The 22606-nt window shown below is 33.9% G+C and overlaps 3 protein-coding genes across 4 annotated transcripts; 1 reads left to right on the top strand and 2 right to left on the bottom strand.

The window, feature by feature from the left end:
- Positions 1 to 1230: 1230 nt before the first annotated feature.
- LOC142613362 (pentatricopeptide repeat-containing protein At5g25630) lies at positions 1231 to 7067 on the bottom strand. 2 transcript variants are annotated; one of them, XM_075785685.1, is made up of 4 exons: positions 6870 to 7067; positions 5384 to 5607; positions 3812 to 4723; positions 1231 to 2404 (listed from the first exon to the last, which is right to left on the bottom strand). In XM_075785685.1, exons 2-4 carry the CDS (start codon positions 5486 to 5488, stop codon positions 1508 to 1510), a joined length of 1914 nt encoding a protein of 637 aa, XP_075641800.1. In that variant the 5' UTR covers positions 5489 to 5607; positions 6870 to 7067; the 3' UTR covers positions 1231 to 1507. The 2 variants fall into 2 exon arrangements, with proteins under 2 accessions (XP_075641800.1, XP_075641799.1); XM_075785684.1 differs by having other exon boundaries at positions 6887 to 7067.
- A 1241-nt stretch (positions 7068 to 8308) lies between these two features.
- Positions 8309 to 12689, top strand: LOC142611536 (uncharacterized). The gene is made up of 3 exons (XM_075783593.1): positions 8309 to 8555; positions 11123 to 11214; positions 12037 to 12689. Exons 1-3 carry the CDS (start codon positions 8406 to 8408, stop codon positions 12443 to 12445), a joined length of 651 nt encoding a protein of 216 aa, XP_075639708.1. The 5' UTR covers positions 8309 to 8405; the 3' UTR covers positions 12446 to 12689.
- A 1358-nt stretch (positions 12690 to 14047) lies between these two features.
- Positions 14048 to 22020, bottom strand: LOC142614075 (proline-rich receptor-like protein kinase PERK3). Its single transcript, XM_075786616.1, has 8 exons — positions 21507 to 22020; positions 19279 to 19761; positions 19083 to 19169; positions 16342 to 16412; positions 15945 to 16030; positions 15351 to 15498; positions 14793 to 14954; positions 14048 to 14391 (listed from the first exon to the last, which is right to left on the bottom strand). Exons 1-8 carry the CDS (start codon positions 22018 to 22020, stop codon positions 14188 to 14190), a joined length of 1755 nt encoding a protein of 584 aa, XP_075642731.1. The 3' UTR covers positions 14048 to 14187.
- Positions 22021 to 22606: the final 586 nt, after the last annotated feature.

Raw genomic sequence — 22606 nt, 5'->3', positions numbered from 1 at the left:
AGTGTCTGCCTGCATATGGGGGGAAAGTTTCATTGGTAGCAGTACCATGCAAATGTGTATTAGAATGGCTTCTGAAATCACCATTCACCAGCAGGCAGCAGCTTTTGTGCCACTGTATCCACAATAAGACATCTAAATATTCTTACACTCTTTGAATAATCTTGTAGGACTCCACCAAAATACTTGTGTTCATAAATAGTGAAAAAATAATTTTGATATGGAAACTCTTGAGAATACACTAAAGAGCTTATTTATTGAATTTCCGTTTTTCCACCCTCATTAAAAAGTTTAATGAACGTTTCCTCTCTCTCCCACATAAATTGTTATTTATTAATCACTTAATGCTAGCCATTACTTATATGATAAGAGCATTTCCATTAGTCTCTACAAGGTTTTAGCCAAACTAACCTAAAAAACTTATATGTTGCTATTTTAACAAATAAACACCTACATAGTGAGTTTCAGTTAGCTCAATTGGTAAAGTTTCTGATGGTTGTATAAGAGATTTGGAGTTTAATTTCCGCTTACGCCAAAAACCGATTTGGAGTAATTATCAGGAGCGGACGTCATATGTTAAAACTTTCTAAAAAAAAAAAATTTAAATAAACACCTACATCAGCCTCAATATTTTTTTCTCTATCCATATAAATATTATTTTTCTCTCTCCTATCTCTACCCAATTTTGGCTAAAAAACACACAACACCGGGTTGTACTAACCAGGCCAAACCACCATCCACACAAGCCACCACAAACCACCCCAAAGGGCCACCTACCACCCAAATTGCTACCCACACAAACCATTACAAACCAAAATCTCCTCAACCTCTTTTCCTCAAAAAAAAAAAAAAAAAAAAAAAAACTCAACCTCCTGGAATGAAATTTTTCTTCACTTTTATCATTTTCCTGAGATTATAAGATAGAAAAAACAGAAAAAATTGACCTAATAAATCCACAATCATTGACACAAAGTGGCGGTTGTGATTATCTTTAAATATCCAATCGCTCTCATATTTCTGGTATCTCCACATACCCATTTTGTAAAATCCATCATCATTAATTTGCGCTAGTCCACCACATCTAACCCTAAAAGCAAACCAACAACAACTTATAACTGGTATGGATATAAAAGTTCTATGGTCAATGTTCTAGTAGTCATTCCTTATTGGCTTTGATGAATGGCAAACTGGTTGAAAGAATAATGCTCCACAGCCAAGTGCTGGATACTCATATTTCAAGAGAGAGGGGGCAAGTATTTTATACTTTAATTGAAGAGAGAGAGAGAGCAGAACATTTTACAAGAATGAGCATATCAGTTTCATGAAAATTTGATGCGTCATAAAAAAAATACATGTTAATTATATTGACTTTGCAAATTCAGCAGTGCTCAATCAAAATGAAATGAAGCAGCTTTCTTTAGCTATCTACAGCATTTATAAGTTGAATTTCTCTGGGAAGGCTTCGTGGATGCAAATACATCAACAATCATACTTGATTTCTGTATTTCCTTCAGTTCAAGAATCCAACTGTACATGAAAGTGCAAGCGGAGCATATGTTCCAAGCTGCCCTTGTGACTGTTTCCGGCATATGATTGGTGTTCTCTCCCCAAATTTGCAAGTATGAGAAAGATACAAAGTTTTAGTAGCAAGGCACGAACTCTCTAATGAAAAATCACCATCTCTTAACACCATTCGGCTTTTTTTGGTTGCTGCAGCTGATCCTTTTTGATCACTGGCAACAATTGCTGGTATCTGTAACAAATTGGAATAAGAGGCACCAGTAGGCTGCCTCTGGTAAAATTTCTCTAAGCTCTCCTCTTGTATCTCTTCTTCTGTCGGTATCAGATGTGTCATTCCCTTACCTTTCACAGTACCCAGTATCCGATTTGCCTCTTTTGTTAACCCAGTGGCACGCCAAGCTTCTGCAACAAGCAAGATAGTGGATTTCTCTGGCCAAATGTCAAATTCTTTCATAATTTGGAGCATTTCTTCTGCTTTCCATGGCTGCTTTGCTTCTCCATATCCCCAAATCAGGGTCTCAAATGTCTTCAGATTGGGAGAAACCTTGTATTCACACATCTCATTGAAAACCTTGATTGCGTGATCCATTTTGCCAGAACTGCACCAACCACTGATGACAGTTGTTAAAATCACAACATTTGGATGGACTCCGGATTTAATCATTGCTGTCAATAGTTCTTTGGCTTTCTCTGGTTCTTGTGCACGCACATATCCTTTAGCAAGAATGCTGTAGGCATGTGCATCAGGTTCTATTCCAGCCTTCATCATGTCATCAAAGATTTCCCTGCACTTCTCCATGAACCCTGCTGTGCTCCATGCATTCATGATGGTACTATATGTTATCACATCTGGTTTGACCCCAGATTCAACCATCAATGTCATAACCTGCATATTAATGCTTCCCATGCATTATACTATTACTGGCAGGGGGGATCTTCTCTCTTTTTTTTTTTTTGGGGGGGGGGGGGATGGGTGTGAATTTTAGTATGTAACATACCAAATCTTAACTTCTTTCCCTACCAAATACAGAATTAATTAAAATGGTACTAGATAGAGAAGAAAAGAAATGCTCTTAATCATGCAAACTAATGTACTTAGAACATGTCAACAGAGCAACAACTTGCAATGAACCATGCATCTCAGGAAAGCAGTACTGGACAGTTTAACAAGTCCATACAATTTTTTGTTTGGCTTGGAGGGATGTTAAGTTCTAAAACAAATACAAATAGAAGAACTGTTTTGAAAAAAATAATTATACAGATTAACACTGGGATTAAGTGATAAGGTTACCATATAAGTTATGCTGAATGAGTTATGATGCTGGTGATATTATAAACAGCCTTTCCATATACCACCCATTTGATCACATTTAAGTATTAAAAAACCTTGGGCATATCATAATATATTATATAATTATAAAGGGAAGGGGGGGGGGGGGTGTGGGGGGAAGAAAATAAATCAATTGGAAAAAAAAATACATACATATACATACATACATATACATATATATATATATATATATATATATATATATATATATATATTAAATATTGTGAGTTTCTTCATAAAGCAAAAGAAGAAGATGAAAAGATGAAACCAACTAATTAAAGAAACCATTGGGGCCATTGTAATCTGTTTCTAATAGTTTTAGTTAGACGGCTAACCAAAACCAAAGAAAAAAACATATATGGGGAATTTTCTTTCTTTGTTTTTTTATTGAGAGAGAGAGAGCATGAGCTTCTAGCTAAGTGGGCCCATTGCCTTTAGTTTCCAGTGAATTTAGTTAGATGAGCAGCCACAACCCCCCCTCCCCCCCCCCCCCCCAAAAAAAACAACATAATCAATTTGAATGCTTGCTAATGAAAAAAAGTATGCGTGGGGGCAATAGGCATATTACCTGATGCACTAGTACTTTTCTAAAAAAACATAGGATTTTTGTCCAAAAAAAAGTTTTGAACTTTCATATATAGAATAGATTTATGTCACTACATCAATCAGAATTTGACTTGTATATATAGTGGGTTTGATGCTAGAGTTGTAAAGCTTATTATCGATTTTTTACTTTTAAGGTTGCTGAGATCTTTACTCATCCCTTTAGGATAACTTGTAACACATTATATGTGGATTTTGATAATTGTAACAGGAGGACTTAATAGTGAATTGTGAATATATTAAACTGCTAATACAGTTTTGGCTAAACAATCAAAACAATATGCCATGCAATAATGAGAAGAATTTGTGGGAAGAAAAAGACAAGAACCAGAAGACCAGACTATCATAGTTCAAACTCACCTCATCCACCCCATCTTTGTCCATAATTTCCACAAATCCTTTGATCAATGAGTTAAAAATGACAAGGTTAGGGTGCACCCCAAGATCCTTCATCCTATGCACAAACCTCAAGGCCTCCTTTAATTTACCTTCCTTACAATACCCACTTATGATGATGCCACAAGTTCGCTCATTGGCCTGCACTTTGTTGTTCTGCATCTCTAAAATCATCCCTTCAGCCTGATCTGTCTCTCCATTTTGAGCATAAGCTGTTGATATTGTGTTGTACGTAACTGCATCAGGTTGCATCCCAGAATCTATCATCTTATATAACAGATTCCAAGCCTCTGTGATGTTATTCTTCTTACACCATGCTCTGATAAGCACATTATAAGTCCTGAGATTGGGCTTTACATTTCCCTCTTGGGACATCAAGTCTAGCAGCTTCAGAGATTCTGCAGGCTTACTGGCAATCCCATAACCTTTAATTAATGTGTTATAAGTGCTAGTAGTGGGTTTTAGTCCATTCTCCTTCATTTTCCAAAAGGTTTCCATGGCTTCCTCTATGTTCCCAGATTCAGAGAAAGCATTTATAACAGCATTAAAAAATATTGAGTCAGGCTTCATTTCATTTTCTTCCACCTGTGAGATAATCAAATGTATGGACTCAAAGCGCTTCTGGATGGTCAAGGCAGCCAAAAGGGTTGTGTATGTTACAAGGGATGGCCTGTGCCCTCCTTCAATCAAACTGTCAAATATGGACTGGACTTCCTGGGGTTTCCCTCTTTCTATCAAAATGTTCATTAACTTTGTTCTCGAGCGCACTGTTCTGCAACTATTTTTGGTCTTGCAGATGCTGCAGTAGGGTTGATTTTTTGAATTTGTAGACTTTGATGTCGGATATAATTGATTCTTGTCATTAAGGGAATGCTCCTGTTATGTTAAAGGCTCAAGAAGCATTAATTTTTGGAAAAAACTTCAAACTTCCATCCAAGCAGCATTCATATAAACTACATATGATTAATACACACAAGTTGGGTCCACAAGGCAAAACTCATTAGGACTTTACATTTAATAGATCTTTAATTATTCCAAACCAAAGAATCATCATAAGTTTGCCAGTTTTTATTTATTTATTTTTTTTAGGGGGGAGGAGGGGATGAAGGGTTTGATATGATGACAAGATAATGTTTTTCACACACAAGTTCTCCATTCACTTTTCTCTATATTACTATTCTTCACATGCAGTTTACAATAGACTTGAACCGCTATTCTTGGATTGTTACTTATAGCAGGAGAAGCTACATATAATATTAATTCATTCTTCTTGTAATTCTTTAGAAAACTTTTGTGTATATACCCTGTGTACATAAAGTTCTTCCTCTTCTCAATACTTATTACTTATCCAAAATAAAAAGACTGGTAGAGTAAAAGGATTATTTAGAGATCAAAACCATGGTAGCTAGACCTTAATCTCAAGTCCCTTAACAATGATATGTTCTCAGACTCAAATTGAGGCCAGTCAAAGTATACAGCAGAAGCAGTAAAATGACATAGTCAAAATATTCAGAAAAAAGTTATTGCTGAACTTACCTTGATTGGTAATGCTTGAACCCATCCTTTCTTGATAGTGGTAGTCCTCACTTGATGTTTTCTGGTGGTTTTGGAAATAGCCTTCTCATTGCCAGATTCTCCCATATGGTCCACTTGTCTTTTCCAATTTTAAAGTCTTCAGCTGGAGATAACTTTACAAGAGCACCCACCAAGGCCGAGACTTAAATTTCTATTTCCTTTTCACATTCCTTCATAGGAAGTTCCTAAAGAAAAAAAATACCTTTAAGTCCCGAGTATTAAATTTATTATGTCTTATAACTGAACCCAATGAGCCAACCATGACATTGTGATTGATGCAGGATATAGCCACTAGAGCTTTACCATAAATTTCTTTTTCTTAAGAGAGATATAGAGGAAGCATGATATTAGCATATGGATTGAACTGTTGGAAAGCATGTTACAAATAATTCCAGAGTCTAAACTATATATCTCGTGATATGACAAAAACAATGATCAACATGCATTAGACAGATATCTGTTGCTCAACAGTGTATTGGCTCCTGCCAAATTTAATATGCATCTTAAGTCTTAACAAGGGTCTTCCATCAATTTTATTCCTGCTTAATGAAAGAGAAGGAAAATCAAAGCATGAGATTTCAAACTTCTGCAGGAGTAATGAGATTGCTTCCCCAGCCGATACCATAAGGACAAAACAAACTCACATGATTGCATAAGGGGAAGAAATAAAATAATAATTATAAGTGCCCATACTTGTTCTCAATTTGCAATCCTCAAAATCAATAGTAAAATTTTCATGAAAAATAGTTCTAACAAAGAGGGGTTGTCTTTTGTCTCATTTAACCAGTCACATTTTCTAGAATATTGAGAACATCAACAACATAGAGAAAAATTATTGAGATTGACAACCATGAATGTTATTCTGAACATATATTCTACTTTCTATACATTCACTTCTGTTAAAAAAAGTTTGGAAACAAAACTTAGGCAAGTATTTCACGAAAAGTTTCCAAAAGTTAAACGAAAAGAATAGACTTGACTTTTCACCAAATATGATTTCCATATCTATAGCAAAATTCAACCAAAGGGTCCAAGCATTATGACAAACTAATAAAAAATCCAAACCTGGGTGTCAGAATTTGCATCATTTCATCACTGAAACCAATTGCTATAACAAATAAATTCCACAACTTTATAGATTGTATCAACCATACCCACTATGCGTATCAACCAACAAGCCTAACAAAGACTCTACAACATCAAAATCCATCAAAAAGGAAACTTGGGTTCCCAAACAAGCAAAGATCAGCATATTTAGCCAAAGGCAAAAAAAAAAAAAAATAAAAAAAATAAAAAAAAACCAAAAAATAAATATATTAGTGATACTGAGCAATTTAATTAGTGCAAGACAGAAACTTTCTTTGTGCAATAGGAGTTAGAACCTAAAGCATCAAAGAGTAATGAAGTTGTTGATGATTAAAAAGCAGCTATGTGAGTGTGGGGTTACTTGTACAGTTGCTGTACCTGTCTGGGCTCAGCTCAGGAACTGTAGACTTGGAAGCAGAGAGGAAAAAAATATGGTTTTGCAATTGTTTGTGGAGTTTATAATGAATGGAGTCCTGTCCCATAATATCCAATGGAAAATATTATCCACAAATATTATCATAATAGAGAAGAGTGGCTGACAAAAGAAAAAAACAGATAAAGGGTGGGGCTGAAAGTATGGCTTTGAAATGTCTCACTGGTTGCTATTTATCCTTTTCTCCGATTTTTATTTTTATTTTATCGTGGTAGCATAAAATCTTATTGCATCAAATGCGGTATAAATCAACTCACCATATTTATCAAAAAAAAAAAAGAAAAAAAAAATCACCACAGGTTTTAAAAAAATAAAATAAATACTCCGTACTAAGATTCACCACGAGCCAAAATAAAGAGTTTTGTAGCCAAGCCAGCACATTTTGGCGTTTTTAATAGAAATATATAAAATGTGATTTTTCGCTCTATTATAACTATTAAATTAAAAAATTAAAAAAAAGCATTGTGAGATTATAAAAAATAAAAAAAAAGTTACCTTTAGGCCGCTTATATATCTAAAAAATAAGTGTTGTGGCAATTAAACTAACTATAAATTAGTTTTTGGAAAAATGAGCATATAAATAATATAAAGTGCAGTTTGTGCTTAGGAGATAAATAGAATATTTTTGAAAAGTTTGGATAGTGCTTGGTATTAATACTTTTTTAAGTAAATAAGGTTGCATCTGAAACTAATAATAGAATTATGTAATTTGCTCGTTTTTAATTAATATCTTAATATGATATAGATTTTTAATATTCCTAATTATTGAAAATTAATATAACCCAAGTGTAGGGCCTAGTGATTAAGCACTTCATCCACCTTGTCATAATGCTTGGGTTCTGAGCAATGTGAGACTCATGACTCATTAATTAGTAATATACTAATTCAAATATATATTAACTTGATTTATCATACGTGCATTATGCGTATAATGAAACTCTTTTTTATTTTTTATTTTCGGTTTAGTGAGATAATGTTTATAAGTGAAATAGAAATGGTGTCTTAAATTTTAGAATATTTGAGTTGATAAAAGTTTGAAAGCTTAAAATTTAGGAGGTGTTTAGTAGAGTAGTTTGAGATGAGATTTTTGTAATTTTTTGAAATATGTGCAGATAAAAAACATATAAAAATATGTATAATGTTATTTAAAATATAAAAATGGGAGTTTGAAACCTAGTTTTAGGTCAACCTTCCTACAAATAGAGATTACCCTTTTCATTTGAACACTTTCTAGAAATCACACTATTTCATGCACTTGGGAAAAGTACCAAAATCGAAGATAGATAGATCAAAGGTGCATCTGTATATTCAGGCCTTTGCCAAAACGAAAGCCCAAAAGGGCATGACCGTCCAAAATCCGTAATTCTCGTTTCTTTCTTTATATCACTTTCTCTCTCAGTCTTTTTCTCTTTTTTTTCTTCTGGAATTTCTTTCTCTCTTGTGTATATACATACTTTTGGGAAAATGTTGAAGTTGTGGAAATGGTACCAGAATTGCTTGGCTGTCCACCCAGTTAAAACTCAGGTCATCAGCTCAGCTATCATATGGGGTGTTGGAGATATTGCTGCCCAAACCATCACCTATTCCACTGCCAAGACCAAGCATCAAATTCAGGTTAATAACCATAGAGAAAACCCTATTGTTCTCTCTCATTTCTATATGTTTTTTTTTATTAAAAAAAACATGACTTTGCTGTTTTTTTTACTGTTTTGGCAAATGGGTTTCTCTCATTTTGCTTCTATTTCATCCTTTTGCCATTCTTTCTTTGTTTACATGTATGCATGTGTATAAATTCACTGTTTGGCCAATTGGGTATCTGTCATTTGCTTGCTATCTGCTTAATTTCATTTTTGTAGGGATTCATTATTCTTATTTGCTATCTGTAATTAGCTTCTACTTCTTGTTCATTTGATTCCCTTAAGATGTAGTGGATTATGAGGTTCTAATGGAGAAATGAAGAAAGTACATATTGTTAAGAGATTCCAATGAATTACTGATGGGATATTATGCCTCAACTGTAGGTTGCAAAAGGCAAAAAGTGGAGCTTTTGGCATGTACTCTACAGGCCTACTAAGTTCTGGCTTTAAGAGGTCAAGTACGCCGAGGAACTTTCCTCACTAGGATTCTAGAATGATTACACTTTTGTATTCAAGTAATTTCAATTTTGTCAAATGGCAGTTTAGGTTTATCTTTAGATATTTGTTAGTGTTGGATTTGACTTTAGATTCCTGAGAATTTCCCTGATTTTCTTTACAAGATCAAGGTAAACTTTTCTTTTCTTTGGATTGAGATTTGAGAGTAAAATTATTGATGCCGAAGCCAATGAGTATAATGGTGCTGGCGTGGTGTTGAAAGAAAAGAGTGAAAATAGGGGGTGCGATTCTTACTCTAGACAAATATGATTAACAGCGAAGATATCCAACTCTGTGATTAAAGTATCTGACTCTCTATGTCGGTACTCCACTTAGGTGCCTCCTGTCTGTATGTTCTGAATATTGTGAGAAAAATCCATGCCATAATGTGATGAAGATTTGTGAGTGCCTGATGCTGGAAAGATATTAAAACCTGTCTATGGTTGGTTAACCAGTGGCATAGTGTTAGTTGAAATTACTATTTTATTGTTGGGATTGTAAAACAATAGGCCTAGGATTTGTAGAATAATTAGGGATTGAATAGGCTTTAAGTGCCTTCCACCGAAAGTGGCATGTCAAAGGTTTTAGTCTAAAAATCAACCTCTTCAAAAAAATTGGGGATGAGGCTACCTCCCAATCACTTCTCCCAGACTCTGCAAAAGTGGGAGTTTTGTGCACTAGTTACAACCATTTTATAGCCTCAAAAGTTTAATGGGAAAATGGCTGAACATTAAAACATTTGATTGTTATCGTTTAGTTGAAATCAGATGAATTTTGGAACTAACATATGGGAAATGTTCCTACAAGTTACACAAAGTACTTTGGATTGTGGCTCATAATTTCAATACTCTTGAGATCACTATGATAGTGTCTGTTCAGCTACTTGCTTTTTAAATTTATTTTATAAAGTAGATAGTGGGGGAAGGGGAGCTGGATTTCGAACCACAGACATGGGCCAACACAAAGGATGCCATTACTATTGGGCTATCAGCTAGCCTGTACCCCGTCTAGCTACATGCTTGATTGTTAAGAGTTTGTAGTCTTCATTGTTTTACTTCTATGCTGGTGCCTGAGGGTTTGGCTTTCTCATTGAACACAAACTTCTGGATTTTTTCTTCTTCTTTTGTTTAAAGACCATCTAAAATTTTCTGAACCATATTTTCTTCTATCTATGATTATCTTTATCATGAAGTTGACCAGTGTAGATCATGTCTATATCTGTTCATGGATGGTATTTTTGATATCTCCTACTTCTGGGCAAGGTTTGATTAAGGCTTCTTTATGGTTATAATTGTCGGTGTTTCTGCAATTATCATGTTTTACTAGGGTTATAATGTTTATATCAGCAACATGATGTTTGGAGAGGATTTTTCTAATTACTGCAGCCTTGAAAAATAATAAGAAGAGATGAAAATTAGAATGGGTGACATCATCCTCATGATATATGTTTATGTGCCAAACATGTTCCAGCTTCTTTTGAACTGCGTTTACTCAAATCAGGAATTTGATTCTTCCCATTGGATAGAAAGTGAAAATAAAGGAGAACAATAACATATTGGTTTTTTGGCCAATATGTTTATTTATAAAACAAAATATTCACTGGTAGTACCAAAAATCCTGATAGCCCCATTTGCAAGGGAACAGTTTCTAATTAATCACTGTAATCATGGACCTATCAGTCACAACATCGCAAATGATACCTATTTCATTTTATGACAAAGCAAGACAAAAAGACTGAAGTATCCTTTGCTTTCTCTGTGGAATGAGTCAGCAGTGATGACTTGTCAAATGCCAGTGATTGTGCAGATTATTGTGGAGCCATTGGCTGCCCTTTCTGCACAAATTCTCAAATTTATGTTTTTTATGCTTTCCAGTTTCTTTTTTATTTGTTTTAAATAGATTGTTCATTTGATATAAACACAGGAATTTTGAAATTGTTAAAAAAATTATGTGACTCATCTTTTTGGCCTAATTACATGTTACGTACGAAAGCTTTCAGCACTACCTTAATGTTTTATTCAAATGACCAACCCATCTTGCATGCACCAGGATAAAGATAAGGAGCTGAAAATCAATTGGAAACGAGTGGCTACAACCAGTTTGTTTGGGTTTGGATTTGTTGGGCCAGTAGGCCACTTCTGGTAAGTTTTTTTTTTAGAAAATAACCTTCTATGACAGATTGGGTCTATTGATTGATATAAAATGGGGTGCTTATCTAATTATTTGTGTTAAAATTCTTTTGACAAAAATATGTAAAAGAAGCTTGCCAAAAATCATTCTGAAAGCATATAACATAATTTAATTTACTTTTGCACTCTGTTGCTCTTCTTGCTATAAGAATATGGCTATGAAGTGTGCACTCCTATACAAGTATCGAAGTCTCTTTCAGTCACATACTTTCTTGAATATTTACTTGATACATGTGCCTGACCTGTTTCTAGAGTAAAATTTAAGATATTTATTAAAAATCCCTGTTTAAGGCATTTTCATTCAATCAAACACATTGGTGGGTTCTCCATTTTTCTGAAGTTGTTACTTCCTGCCTCTTTCACTTTGTCTTTTGTATGTAAACAATCCTGAAAAAAAAAATTTGAAGTTGGAAGTTTGTGGGTGAGTTTAACATGTGGTTGCACACATCAGAGTATTGCTTCGAATTTTCAATTAGAGGCAGGCTTATCGCAGGCATCTTAGGCCACATGCGAGTCCTGATTTAAATTATTGTGGTATTCGATGGAATTTGGAGGTCCTGTAGATTAAACTGTGTTAAAGTTTTAAAGCCTCCTGCCCTGATAAAAAGAAATGTAAAAAAGAAAAAATGTAAAAGGAAAAAAAGGACCATCAAGAGAGGTATAGGGAGAGGGGGAGGTGTTTTTTTTTTTTTAGTTTTTCACACACACAAGAAAACAGTGTATATCTTTCCAATAGTTCATCAAAATATTTCGTATTATTCATTTCATTTGTAGGTATGAAGGTTTGGACCGATTTATAAAGTTGCGACTTTTAATGCAACCCAATTCCTTTCGGTTCGTTGCTACTAAAGTTGCTCTTGATGGGATCATTTTTGGCCCATTGGATCTGCTCGTTTTTTTCACTTACATGGGATTTTCAAATGGAAAGAGTGTCCCTCAAGTCAAGGAAGATGTGAAGAGGGATTTTCTCCCAGCCTTGATTTTGGAAGGAGGCATATGGCCAATTCTTCAAGTTGCGAATTTCCGATACATACCTGTGAGGAATCAGCTTCTTTATGTCAACTTCTTCTGCTTGGTGGATAGCTGTTTTTTGTCATGGATTGAGCAACAACAGGATGCTCCTTGGAAGCAGTGGTTGAAATCTTTGCTACCTTTGAAGGACCAAAAAGGCCAGGGTGGGTGATGGCTCTTCAACAGCTATTTCATCATTCATCCCTGACCTTGCTCATCATACATGTCAGAAAAGGTGAAGAGTTCACTGTGAACCCGCCAAAAAGACCAACTTAGCTTTTTAAAGTTGGGATGTGGGAAGTAATGAAATTGCTCTCAAACTGACCTGGTTTTCACTAGGAATACCCCAAAAAAAAAAATTGACATTGCTTGTTATTCCATCATTTTCAATCAATAAAGATTTTAAATTTCTTTGATATTGGTTCTTAGATTTGGCTTGGTGTTGTATCACATTGGCTATGATCTCTTACTATCTGTTAAAGGGTTTGGTTTACCTCCAGTACTTTTTTAACTGGAATCTCCTTTTGTTTTAATGAGAAACTGTCACACCATCCACTAATTAAATAAAATGTCCAGTTAAAAAAGTACTAGAGGTAAGCCAACCCCTCTATTAAAATGCTCCCTCATAAATGCGTAGTGCTGAAAAATGTTATAAGACATGAGATTTGAGCTGTGCTCTCTCATAAATTCATAGTGATGAAAAATGTTATAAGACATGAGATTTGAGCTGTGATCCTTTGTTCAATTCATTTTGTAACAAGTGCTGAATCAAGAAACTTTGGGACTGTTAATGTCGGTTAGAGGATCACCTGTCTCCAAAATATCTAATTGAACTTATGTTAGTAAAAGGAAACATTTACTAAAAGATTAGGAAAATACAATTAAAATGGATCAAAAAGGTGCATTTTGCCTTAGAAATGTAGTGAAGAGGAGGAAATAAAAGGTAAAGATAAAAAATCAGCAGCTAAATGGAAATCCAATTAGCACTGGACTTCCAGGGAAGCTCATATTACATACGAACTTCTTTAGAATGCGTAAGCTATAATGGAAATCAGCCCTGCTCAGGTTTGTAGTTGCACCAACACTTGTTCATCGTTTCTAACCTTTGGAGACATGACCAGCTCATGCAGCTTTGTGAAAATGGGTAATCAAACTGGGGAGGAAACAAAGCTGAGGGTGGATAACATTGAATGAGCTATGAACGAGTACGAGTAACAATCAAAATGATTTTTTAACTGTTAAAAACAGCTGTTTGACGAGCCTGCATGGTTGGGTAAAGCCTGACTAAGCAATTATGCAGCTGCTGGCTGCCACAAAGTCTGCTTACTGCAAAGTGAACAAAGTTGGCGGCTAAAGAAGAAAAGTATGAAAGGAAAAAGCCCACATTGTTTAGGCAGTGAATGGTGAGTATAAAGCGGAACACAAAAAGTGAGACATAGGATTTGTAGCAGAACATAAAAAGTGAGACATAAAATTTGTATTTGATATTTATACTTCAGACTTTAGAGCACACTACGGATTGACACAAATTATTGCCTATGATTGCTGAAATACACTTTTAGCATAAGGGCCAGTCATTTATGGCATTGCATGGTAAATATGTACGGTGAGATTTAGGGTCCTCTTTAGATCTTGTATTTAGTCACGCAGTGGCTAAGCTGCAATGATAAGCATCATCACCTATCATGCTTCCACGATAAACTTTAAATGCAACCACACATAACAAATATTGAACAGATCTGAGTAAGAAAATTAAAGCAATTTTAGTACCCCCTGCCTCCCCATTTTTTAAAAGGAAATGAAGTAAATAAAATCCAATAGGAAATCCCCCAGAACGAAAAAGCAAGTGTTCCAAGGGACAAAAATGAGCATTCCACAGATTGGCTCTCCATCCTCATCTCTGCCATCTTAATCTCAGTTTGTTTGCTGGGACTCACTGCTTGAGCTAGATGGGTAAAGGCCAAACTCACTGGTGGTTCCACTATTAGACTTACTGGTGCCATATCCATGACCTTGAAATATTGACTTCATGTTTCCCATGTATGTATTGCCATGCTCCGGTTGCATTTCCTCACCAAGAGCCGTCAGAGAAACAAGTCCTTCTAAAGCATGAACTATCTGCTTGGTTTCAAACAAAATTAAAAAAAAAAAAAAAAAAGGGTCAGAAACACTGAATAAATATTTCTTATTTTGCACTCAGTTTTTTAGATATTCAGAAGAATGCCATCACGGGTCAATAAAACTTAACAATATACCATTCCAACTAGGGAAAAGTTGGACAGTGGAGGAGGCCATGTGAGTGGTGGGTGCTAACGAATGTATAAGTTGCCTGAATACACACACTCACGACTCTTTTTTTCTTTTCTTTTCTTTTTTTTTTTTTTTTTTTTTTTTTTTTCAATAATGAATAAAGAAAAGCTTTTCTAGTAATATTTGAACTCTCAATATTATCCAAATTAGTGGGGTTTCCTACTACTTGCTCAAAGAAAAAACAAACAGGGAAAAGAAAAAAGGATTACTTGGCTCATTGGTGGGCGATTGCATGCTGTATAGCGCACACAAGCAGCAGCACAAGCTACCATTTTAGTCATCTCATCGGGGTTGTAATTACCCAGCAATCTTGGATCAACAAGAGCATCGAAGTTGCTATCCATTCGTGCTTTAGAGAGCAAAGGCCTAGCCTATAATGTCAGGGCAAATGAATGTGGTTAATCAAATGAAGATTCATAAATCTGCAGCTGCAATCAAGAATATTTGAAGTTCAAAAGAAATACTTTCACCAAATGATTCAAATGGCTCTCTTGTACCATAGATTTGATCTCATATTGCTTAATTGACAACAAGCATACTTGGTCTTGCATGAAAGCATATATAAATGCTGACTAACATGGCTAGCTAACACTGAATTTGATAAAATAAAAATGTAGCAACCATATGAAAATAACTTGAATCTTCAGTTTCAAACCAATGATTTGGTGGCTTCTAAACCACTATTAGATGCTATTAAATTACCCCATCATCTCAGTTCATCAAACCATCTAAAGGAGATGTTATAGTAGTGATGTAAGAGAACTCACAAATTCAGCCAGGCCCATATTCGTTGATGACTGTGTTTGGCTGATAGGTAAACGTCCAGTTATGAGTTCTAAGAGCATGACCCCATACGAATAAACATCTGATTTATCTGTTACTTTACCACTTGATGCATACTCTGGAGCCAGGTACCTGTAAGAAATAAGCATTTATGTTGGTTGAAAACATGTATCACTCAATGCTATTCATGGCTATGTTTATCCTAATGAATTTGTAAATGACAAGTTAATCATGCTAAAGAACATGAGCTGAAATGTTCACGAAACTCACAGAGAGAGAGAGAGAGAGAGAGAGAGAGAGAGAGAGAGAGAGGTCAACTTATTTAAGTCAAGTTATACTTAGATCCAATGCTTGAGGATTACTCAAGCAACACTAGATAAAAGATAAACTTAGTTGATCACATAAAAGATGGAATTGTGCTCCTCTCTCCCCGTGTGTGTTAAAAATACTTAGTATTCTAAAAAAAAAAGATGGAATTGTGAGAATGACTAATTCATCTTAATATTTATCCAATAATTATGTACAGAAGTAATGTACACTGATCTAGTGTTGTAATATAAGAACATGAATGATCTTACCCAAAGGTTCCCACCACACGAGTAGAGATGTGAGTAATGTCAGCAGTGGTATCTGAAAATATTTTGGCCAGTCCAAAGTCGGCAACCTGAAAATAATATTTTTGATTATTAACATTTAACATAATATATGTAGAGATTCTTGATTTTCATTACACATCATGTATAGATAATTAAACAAGTGGTTGAATTATCAACTTATCAACAAAAAAAAAATCTAAAAAGAGTGTCTTGAATTTACTTCAACTTACGAGTGGATGAGTTTTATCAATCAAATATCTGGTTTAATGAACCAGATTTCCAGAAATAAACTTCATTTGAAGATCTAAAACATTTTCTAAACTATAACAAATACAAACACAAAAAGGAGAAGAAGAAGATGAAGAAGCAAGAGTCCCACCTTTGCCTCAAACTTAGAGTTAAGAAGAATATTCGATGCCTTGATATCACGATGAATGATTTTTGGATTACCTGCAGGAATGAATAACTTTAATTAGACTCTGATACTAATAATCTTGAGCAAGAGACGTTCTTATGAGTAGCTACTAATATTCTCAAGCAATAGAAGTTTTTTGAGCAGCCAACTTATAATACTAATTTATTAGTTTATACAAACTTCCATAAACATGCACAAACATAGATATCTATACACACATATAACTTAGTATCATCCTTAGTGAATTCTTAAAGTTTTCATTTTTAACATAAGTTACCAAATTATCAACCAAAGTGAGTAAAAAATTTCCAATTGAACTAATGGAGTATTGAAAGACATGAATGATTCAAAATCTTAACAGACACAATAATACATTTTACAATAAAAAATGAATGTGAGAAAGAAAAAAAAAAATCTATAACACTAGACTAATTGGACAACTTTTTTAAGAGCATCATCGGACTAGCTCAAATATTTGGAGAGCAAGTCCCATTTTTGTAGGCTAATAATTAAAATGTTAAAGATTTATATATAGTAGTAAAATATTTTTAAAATTTTGGGGGGCCATGACTCCCCACTCGTACATGTAGCTCTGACCTTGGATGAAAGGGATTCATAAAAATAATGAGACAATAATCTATTACAAAACACATATACTAAGGGTGTGTTCGTTTAGGGTGAAAATAGGGAGGATGAAAAATAGAGAGAGGAAAATAGGGTAGAAAATGCTGTTTTCTACTGGTTGGTTGGAGAAGGAAGATAAGGAGAGAAAACCTGGGAGAAAATTCTCTCCCGGGCCCACATTTTTTTCCCTTCCAAATCGGGAGGAAAATCTGGAGAAAAAAGTGCTATAGTAACACTTTTACAAAAATACCCTCTTCCCACCTACCCCATCTGATGACTTTTGCCCACAAACATCCTTATTACTTTCTTCTTCTCATCTCCTTCACCAACGGGTCCAAGTTCTCCTCTCTCTCTCTTTTTTTTTTTTTTTTTTCAACGTGACCTGATCTTTTTTTTTTTCAATGTGACTTGATTTTGCAACCACCTTTTTGCTGGTTACAAAATTCTTTACCCAATTAAATTTATATGTACACTATTATAATTTTTACATTATAATAATAAAAATAAAAATAATAATTTATATATATGATATGGTAAAGTTTATATTATTTAATGAGTACAAATAAATCTATTTCTTACATATTATGTAACAATGGTATAATAGTCAATTTATATAAATTACATTTTTTCATCATTTTCTTTTTCTCTCCAACCAAACAAAAGAGTTTTCAACCCTCCCACTTTTCCACCCCCGCTCCAACAAAACACACAAGAGGGAAAACTAAATATTTTCCATCATTCCACAATTTTCTATCCTCCCAAAACATAAAAAATAATACATGCCCAAAACATAATTGAGTTGATTAACATAATAATATTGATAACATTTTGATAACACTAGATTGTAACATGCAAATTTGATACGGTGATTAAATAAGAAATATTAGTGAAAAAAATAGTAAGAAAAAAACCTAGCAAAAGAGAAACAAAATAGAAAAAATTGCGAGTTTGACATTATTTTTTGCTACGCAGAACGTGGAATGGAAGGGGGAGAGAGATGCAAAGGGAGTATAAGTATTAACCAAGTGTATATAGAAACAAACTCCTCGGATGCAAAAATCACACCGACAGCGAACTTGATGTTTTTGCTTTTCGTTCTTTAATATACATTTTTGTTTTCTTGGTTTCGTGGAGCTGTAGGCCACTGCGCCTGGCTGTTTTTGGCCTTTATGTAACACAGCTCCTGGTCCAAGGTCTTTTCTTTGTAATTTTCTATTTCGTACATTAATATACTTTCTATCTTTGACGCAAAAAATAAAAATAAAAAAGGGAGGAGGAAGGTTGCAATAGAATAAGATATTAGAGTGAGAAATTATGAAGGAAGAAGAATAAGGAAAAGTTAGGAGATAAATGCTAAATAAATTTAACTATAAAATATAAGAAGACGTAAAAGAGATAATTGAATAGGGCTTCACATGAAATGAATTTAGAAAAAAAAAAAAACCAAAAAAAAAAGGAAAAAATATTAATGATGCAGTGCAAAAGGAGTTTTGGAAAATTAAATGTAATACTTCCGTTATTATATATGGTATAAATTTAATAAGAAGTCAAGCATTGTTGTTAAGGAGATAGTAATTAGCTAATACAATTAGGCCAATACAAATCTTTTGTACTATTTTTTGTATTTTACTAATTAATCACAACTTACTAAGTTTGTTAAAGTTTCCTTATAAAATAGCCAAATTTTCAAATGAAAAAAAAAATACATGATAAATTGTGATTAGTAGAACACAAAATATGGTATAGATGATTGATTTGTATTTCAATTAGACTAAGTATTCACTTTATAATATTATACATTGATTTGAAGAGGAAATTGACATTTAAGTTCAACACAAGTAATTCAGTAGATGGATTTGGGAGGCTGTGTGATTTTAAGAAAAAATTTAAAAATCTTACACTTTACCACTACATCAGACAGAAGTTAAAGATTAATTGCTCAACACCAAAGCATATCTACCAAAGTTATATTAATACTGTTATGCGAAAGAATTTCTCATACTTGGACTACAAACTAGAACACCATATTCATCATTCTTTAGTATATTAAGAGAGAGACATTGCATGTGTGAATAACTTACAATCTTCGTGAAGATATGCTAGTCCTTTTGCAGATCCCACAGCGATTTTCATTCTATACGCCCAGTTCATCACAGGTTGCTCTTCTCCTGCGGTGCATTAATGTATTTTTTTTTCCAGTGACACTAACACCATATATGAAAGATAGAAAATTGTATTGGTTATATATCATAAACATCATGCAGATGATAGGCTTACCATGTAAGTGGAATGCCAAGGTTTTGTTTGAAACAAACTCATAAACAAGTAACCTCTCAACCCCAGTAATGCAGTACCCAATTAATGAAACAAGATGTTTGTGGTGAACCCTACTAATGGTCTCCACCTCAGCCTGAAATTCCCTCTCCCCTTGATGGCTATCTATCTTTAATTGCTTGACTGCAACTTCTTGCCCGCCTAGAAGGACACCCTTGTGTACGTACCCAAAGCCGCCTTGTCCAAGAAGGTTGGCCTCAGAGAAACCATTGGTGGCTACCATTAATTGATCATATGTGAAAACTACACATGAAAAACCCAAGGCAGCACCAGGGCGTGGAGATGGAATTTCAGACACTGGACTAAGTAAACCAGAACGTCCTTTGCTGCTCATGTAAGAAGGTTGGGGAAATGGATTTGGTAACACCTTGAGAAACTGTGCCCTTGATCGTAGAACATTCTTTTGTGAAGATTGTTGGGGTAGTACTGCAACATAACATTTATCAATAAGACCAACCACCCAAAAAAACAGGGGTTTATTAGCAGATTAGATTCAATAATAACGACTATGAATGCATGTGTCTTAAATTAAACATGAAAAAGAATTACAATAAACATTATTCGGAAAATCATAAGCATGTACATGCTAGGGAAATTCCAAATTTAGGCTACAAAACCTAAAGTAATATCTAAATGATAGTTTCATCATGACAAAGCCTAAGAAGCCAACCGGGGTGGTTCAACCATAGAATATAATTAAAAAAAGTAAGGCCTCTCAACAAGGGGGAAAAAAAAACAGCTTCTATTGGCCTATAGAATGCCTTATCTAAAAATTTAATTAAGACCAAAAAATGTAATGGACAATTTAAAAAAAAATTATATTCTTTTTGAATGTTGTGCATTCTATTAATACGTTTTTTTTATTAAGTTTATGATAGTTCAAGAGAGTAAAAATTTGCAATCCCTACAAATTTTTAATCTTCTTTTCTCATTCTCTCAAAATTAAAATTAATAGTTTTTCCGGACAAATTTATTACTGAAATCCATTGTTCAATACCCTAAGTTTAATATATAGTGCATGCCAAGGGAGACAATGACCATCACAGACAGGATATTTATTATGATACTGATTATTTAGATTTATATTTATAATTAAATTTTTTATAAATAGATGTAAATAGTCCAATTAACATATTAAGTTATGTAAAAAGGTTAGGCTAGATTAACTTATAATATATTAATTGAAGATATCTTACATTTGCGTATGTAGAAAGAAGTTATCCAAAATTAAATTAATAAAATCCTATTTAAGTTTGAATATGTCATAAGAAAGAGTAAGTGAATTAGCGATATTATCAACTAAAAATGAAATCTTAGCAGAAGTTGAAAACCTAAAAACATATTAGTAATAATCTTGCATCTTAAAAGGTAAGAAAAATATATTTTTTAATAAAAAATGTTATTCAATTAATATTTAAAATACGAGAAGTTTCTCCTAAAAAGTATTAGGTTTGAAATGAATCCATTTGAAGTGGATTTTGAATTGAGGTATTTGATATAAATGATACCATTTAGAATTTATAAGTTTTAAAAAAAAAAAAATTATTTTATAATGCTTTACGCATAAATCCTAATAGTAATGGGGCAATTGCATGAAAGGCATTTAAGGAATATTAGATTTAAAGAAATGTCAGACCAATTGTTTTTTTTTATACAAGATAAATTTTTTACTCAAGCATAATTTAAGTGTATATGTGTGTGAAACTTCCTCTTAGAGACTTGAACTCCGATCCTTGCTCCCCACAACCCACAAGTATTTATATTTGTGAAGTGACCACCACATCAATGATACGCGGTGGTGTTAGACCAATTGTTGAAAGTGCATTTTGTTTGTTATGATAAACATTAGTTTTATGATAATGGCTCAAATTATGAATGCGAAAGATGAAAGTAAAACTAGTCCCTAGTCTGTTTTTGTATATCTTTGTTTTGTTTTGCGCCGAAAAATAAGTGATATTGGTTTTAAAATTTCTAATAGTAAAATTTTCTGATGCGGTGGAATGTGTTAATTTTCAATATTTTTCTTTTTCTTTAACATGGTAGCATCTTAATGAATTTCCATCAAAATCCCATCAAAACAATATAAAGATATTAATGAAGAATTCACACGAATGTTTTGTAGAAAACTTTGCCAAACATAAAACATAAAACAAACATGTAAGATCTCTCACCTTTTGAGGCCACGAAACAGTAATCCTCATTCTTTTCATGCTTATTTTTCTTCCGGCAAAAAACAAAATATATGCCAATCACAATAGCCAGAGCACCAATGAAACATCCTACTAAAATCCCGGTTGGTACGTGTGGTGGCAGGGGTGGAGATGTGACGGGACTATTTGTAGCCTGAGGAGATGGCGGAGACAATGCTAAAGGCGGTAGTGACCCAGTAGGAGTTGTAGGAGTAGCTCTTGGTAGTGATGGAGAGGCTGGTGGGGTTGGTGGAGAAATAGTGTGTGGTGAGGGTCTCGCAGATGGAGGATTTGGAGGTAATGAAGGTGTAGGAATATGAGGCGGAGGAGGAGGAGTACTGTGTGGTGGTTTTAAAGGCTGAGAAGGCAGTGGTGGTGATGGTGGTGGTGGTGGAGAAGGAGGAGAAGTTAGAGGAGTTTGTGAATCATTTGTTGGAGGAGGAGAAGAAGCAGGTGGAGGAGACAATGATAAAGGTGGTGTTTGTGGACTAGCCATTGTTTGCAAAACAGGTGGTGATAGAGAAGAAGAAAACATGGGATGTGATTTGATTTGTTTTGTTTTGTATGTAAAGGGTCATCATGTGTGTGAACACATTAGTTTCGACCAATTCAAAAGTATGAATACTAGTTATTTCAAATTTCGAGATATATATTACTGTTATCACGGGTGGATTATATTTCGAATAGGATTTTTATCTATCTTCCACTGCAATGATATCAAAATGAATTTCGATCATTTTGGAATTTGGATATCCAAAATCAGTATTAGTCTCGCACTATTACTGATTGTTGGACAATTAAAAATTAAAGTTAACTACAATAAATATTAAATTTTATTTTAAATTTCTTCAAATTTTACTAATTAAAATTTTATTATAATAAAGTTTTATCTAAATTAAACCACTCTAATAATTAAAATAAAATCATATAATTAGATCAATTAAAGTATAATTTTTAATTACCGTGCACCCTTAGTACGATAATCACTCAACAAGTATAAGTGCTTGTGGGGCGTGAAGGGAAAGAGCCGGAGTTCAAGTACTCAGGAGGAATTTCACACACATATACACTCAGATTAAACT

Source organism: Castanea sativa, chromosome 10 (genome assembly GCF_040712315.1).
Source record: "Castanea sativa cultivar Marrone di Chiusa Pesio chromosome 10, ASM4071231v1".
NCBI lineage: Eukaryota > Viridiplantae > Streptophyta > Magnoliopsida > Fagales > Fagaceae > Castanea > Castanea sativa.
The sequence above is the reverse complement of the archived record's forward strand: the minus strand, read 5'-3'. Positions and strand labels throughout refer to the sequence as shown.

Excerpts from the sequence above, each read along its gene's own strand:
- LOC142613362 (XM_075785685.1), bottom strand. The coding sequence starts at position 5,488 with ATGGGAGAATCTGGCAATGAGAAGGCTATTTCCAAAACCACCAGAAAA. Across the intron at positions 4,724-5,383 it reads TTCAAGCATTACCAATCAAG|GAGCATTCCCTTAATGACAA; the intron begins GTAAGTTCAGCA and ends TTAACATAACAG. Across the intron at positions 2,405-3,811 it reads ACAAAGATGGGGTGGATGAG|GTTATGACATTGATGGTTGA; the intron begins GTGAGTTTGAAC and ends ATTAATATGCAG.
- LOC142611536 (XM_075783593.1), top strand. The coding sequence starts at position 8,406 with ATGTTGAAGTTGTGGAAATGGTACCAGAATTGCTTGGCTGTCCACCCA. Across the intron at positions 8,556-11,122 it reads AGACCAAGCATCAAATTCAG|GATAAAGATAAGGAGCTGAA; the intron begins GTTAATAACCAT and ends TGCATGCACCAG. Across the intron at positions 11,215-12,036 it reads GGGCCAGTAGGCCACTTCTG|GTATGAAGGTTTGGACCGAT; the intron begins GTAAGTTTTTTT and ends TTTCATTTGTAG.
- LOC142614075 (XM_075786616.1), bottom strand. The coding sequence starts at position 22,020 with ATGGCTAGTCCACAAACACCACCTTTATCATTGTCTCCTCCACCTGCT. Across the intron at positions 16,413-19,082 it reads AGCATATCTTCACGAAGATT|GTAATCCAAAAATCATTCAT; the intron begins GTAAGTTATTCA and ends TCATTCCTGCAG. Across the intron at positions 16,031-16,341 it reads ACTCTAAGTTTGAGGCAAAG|GTTGCCGACTTTGGACTGGC; the intron begins GTGGGACTCTTG and ends TATTATTTTCAG.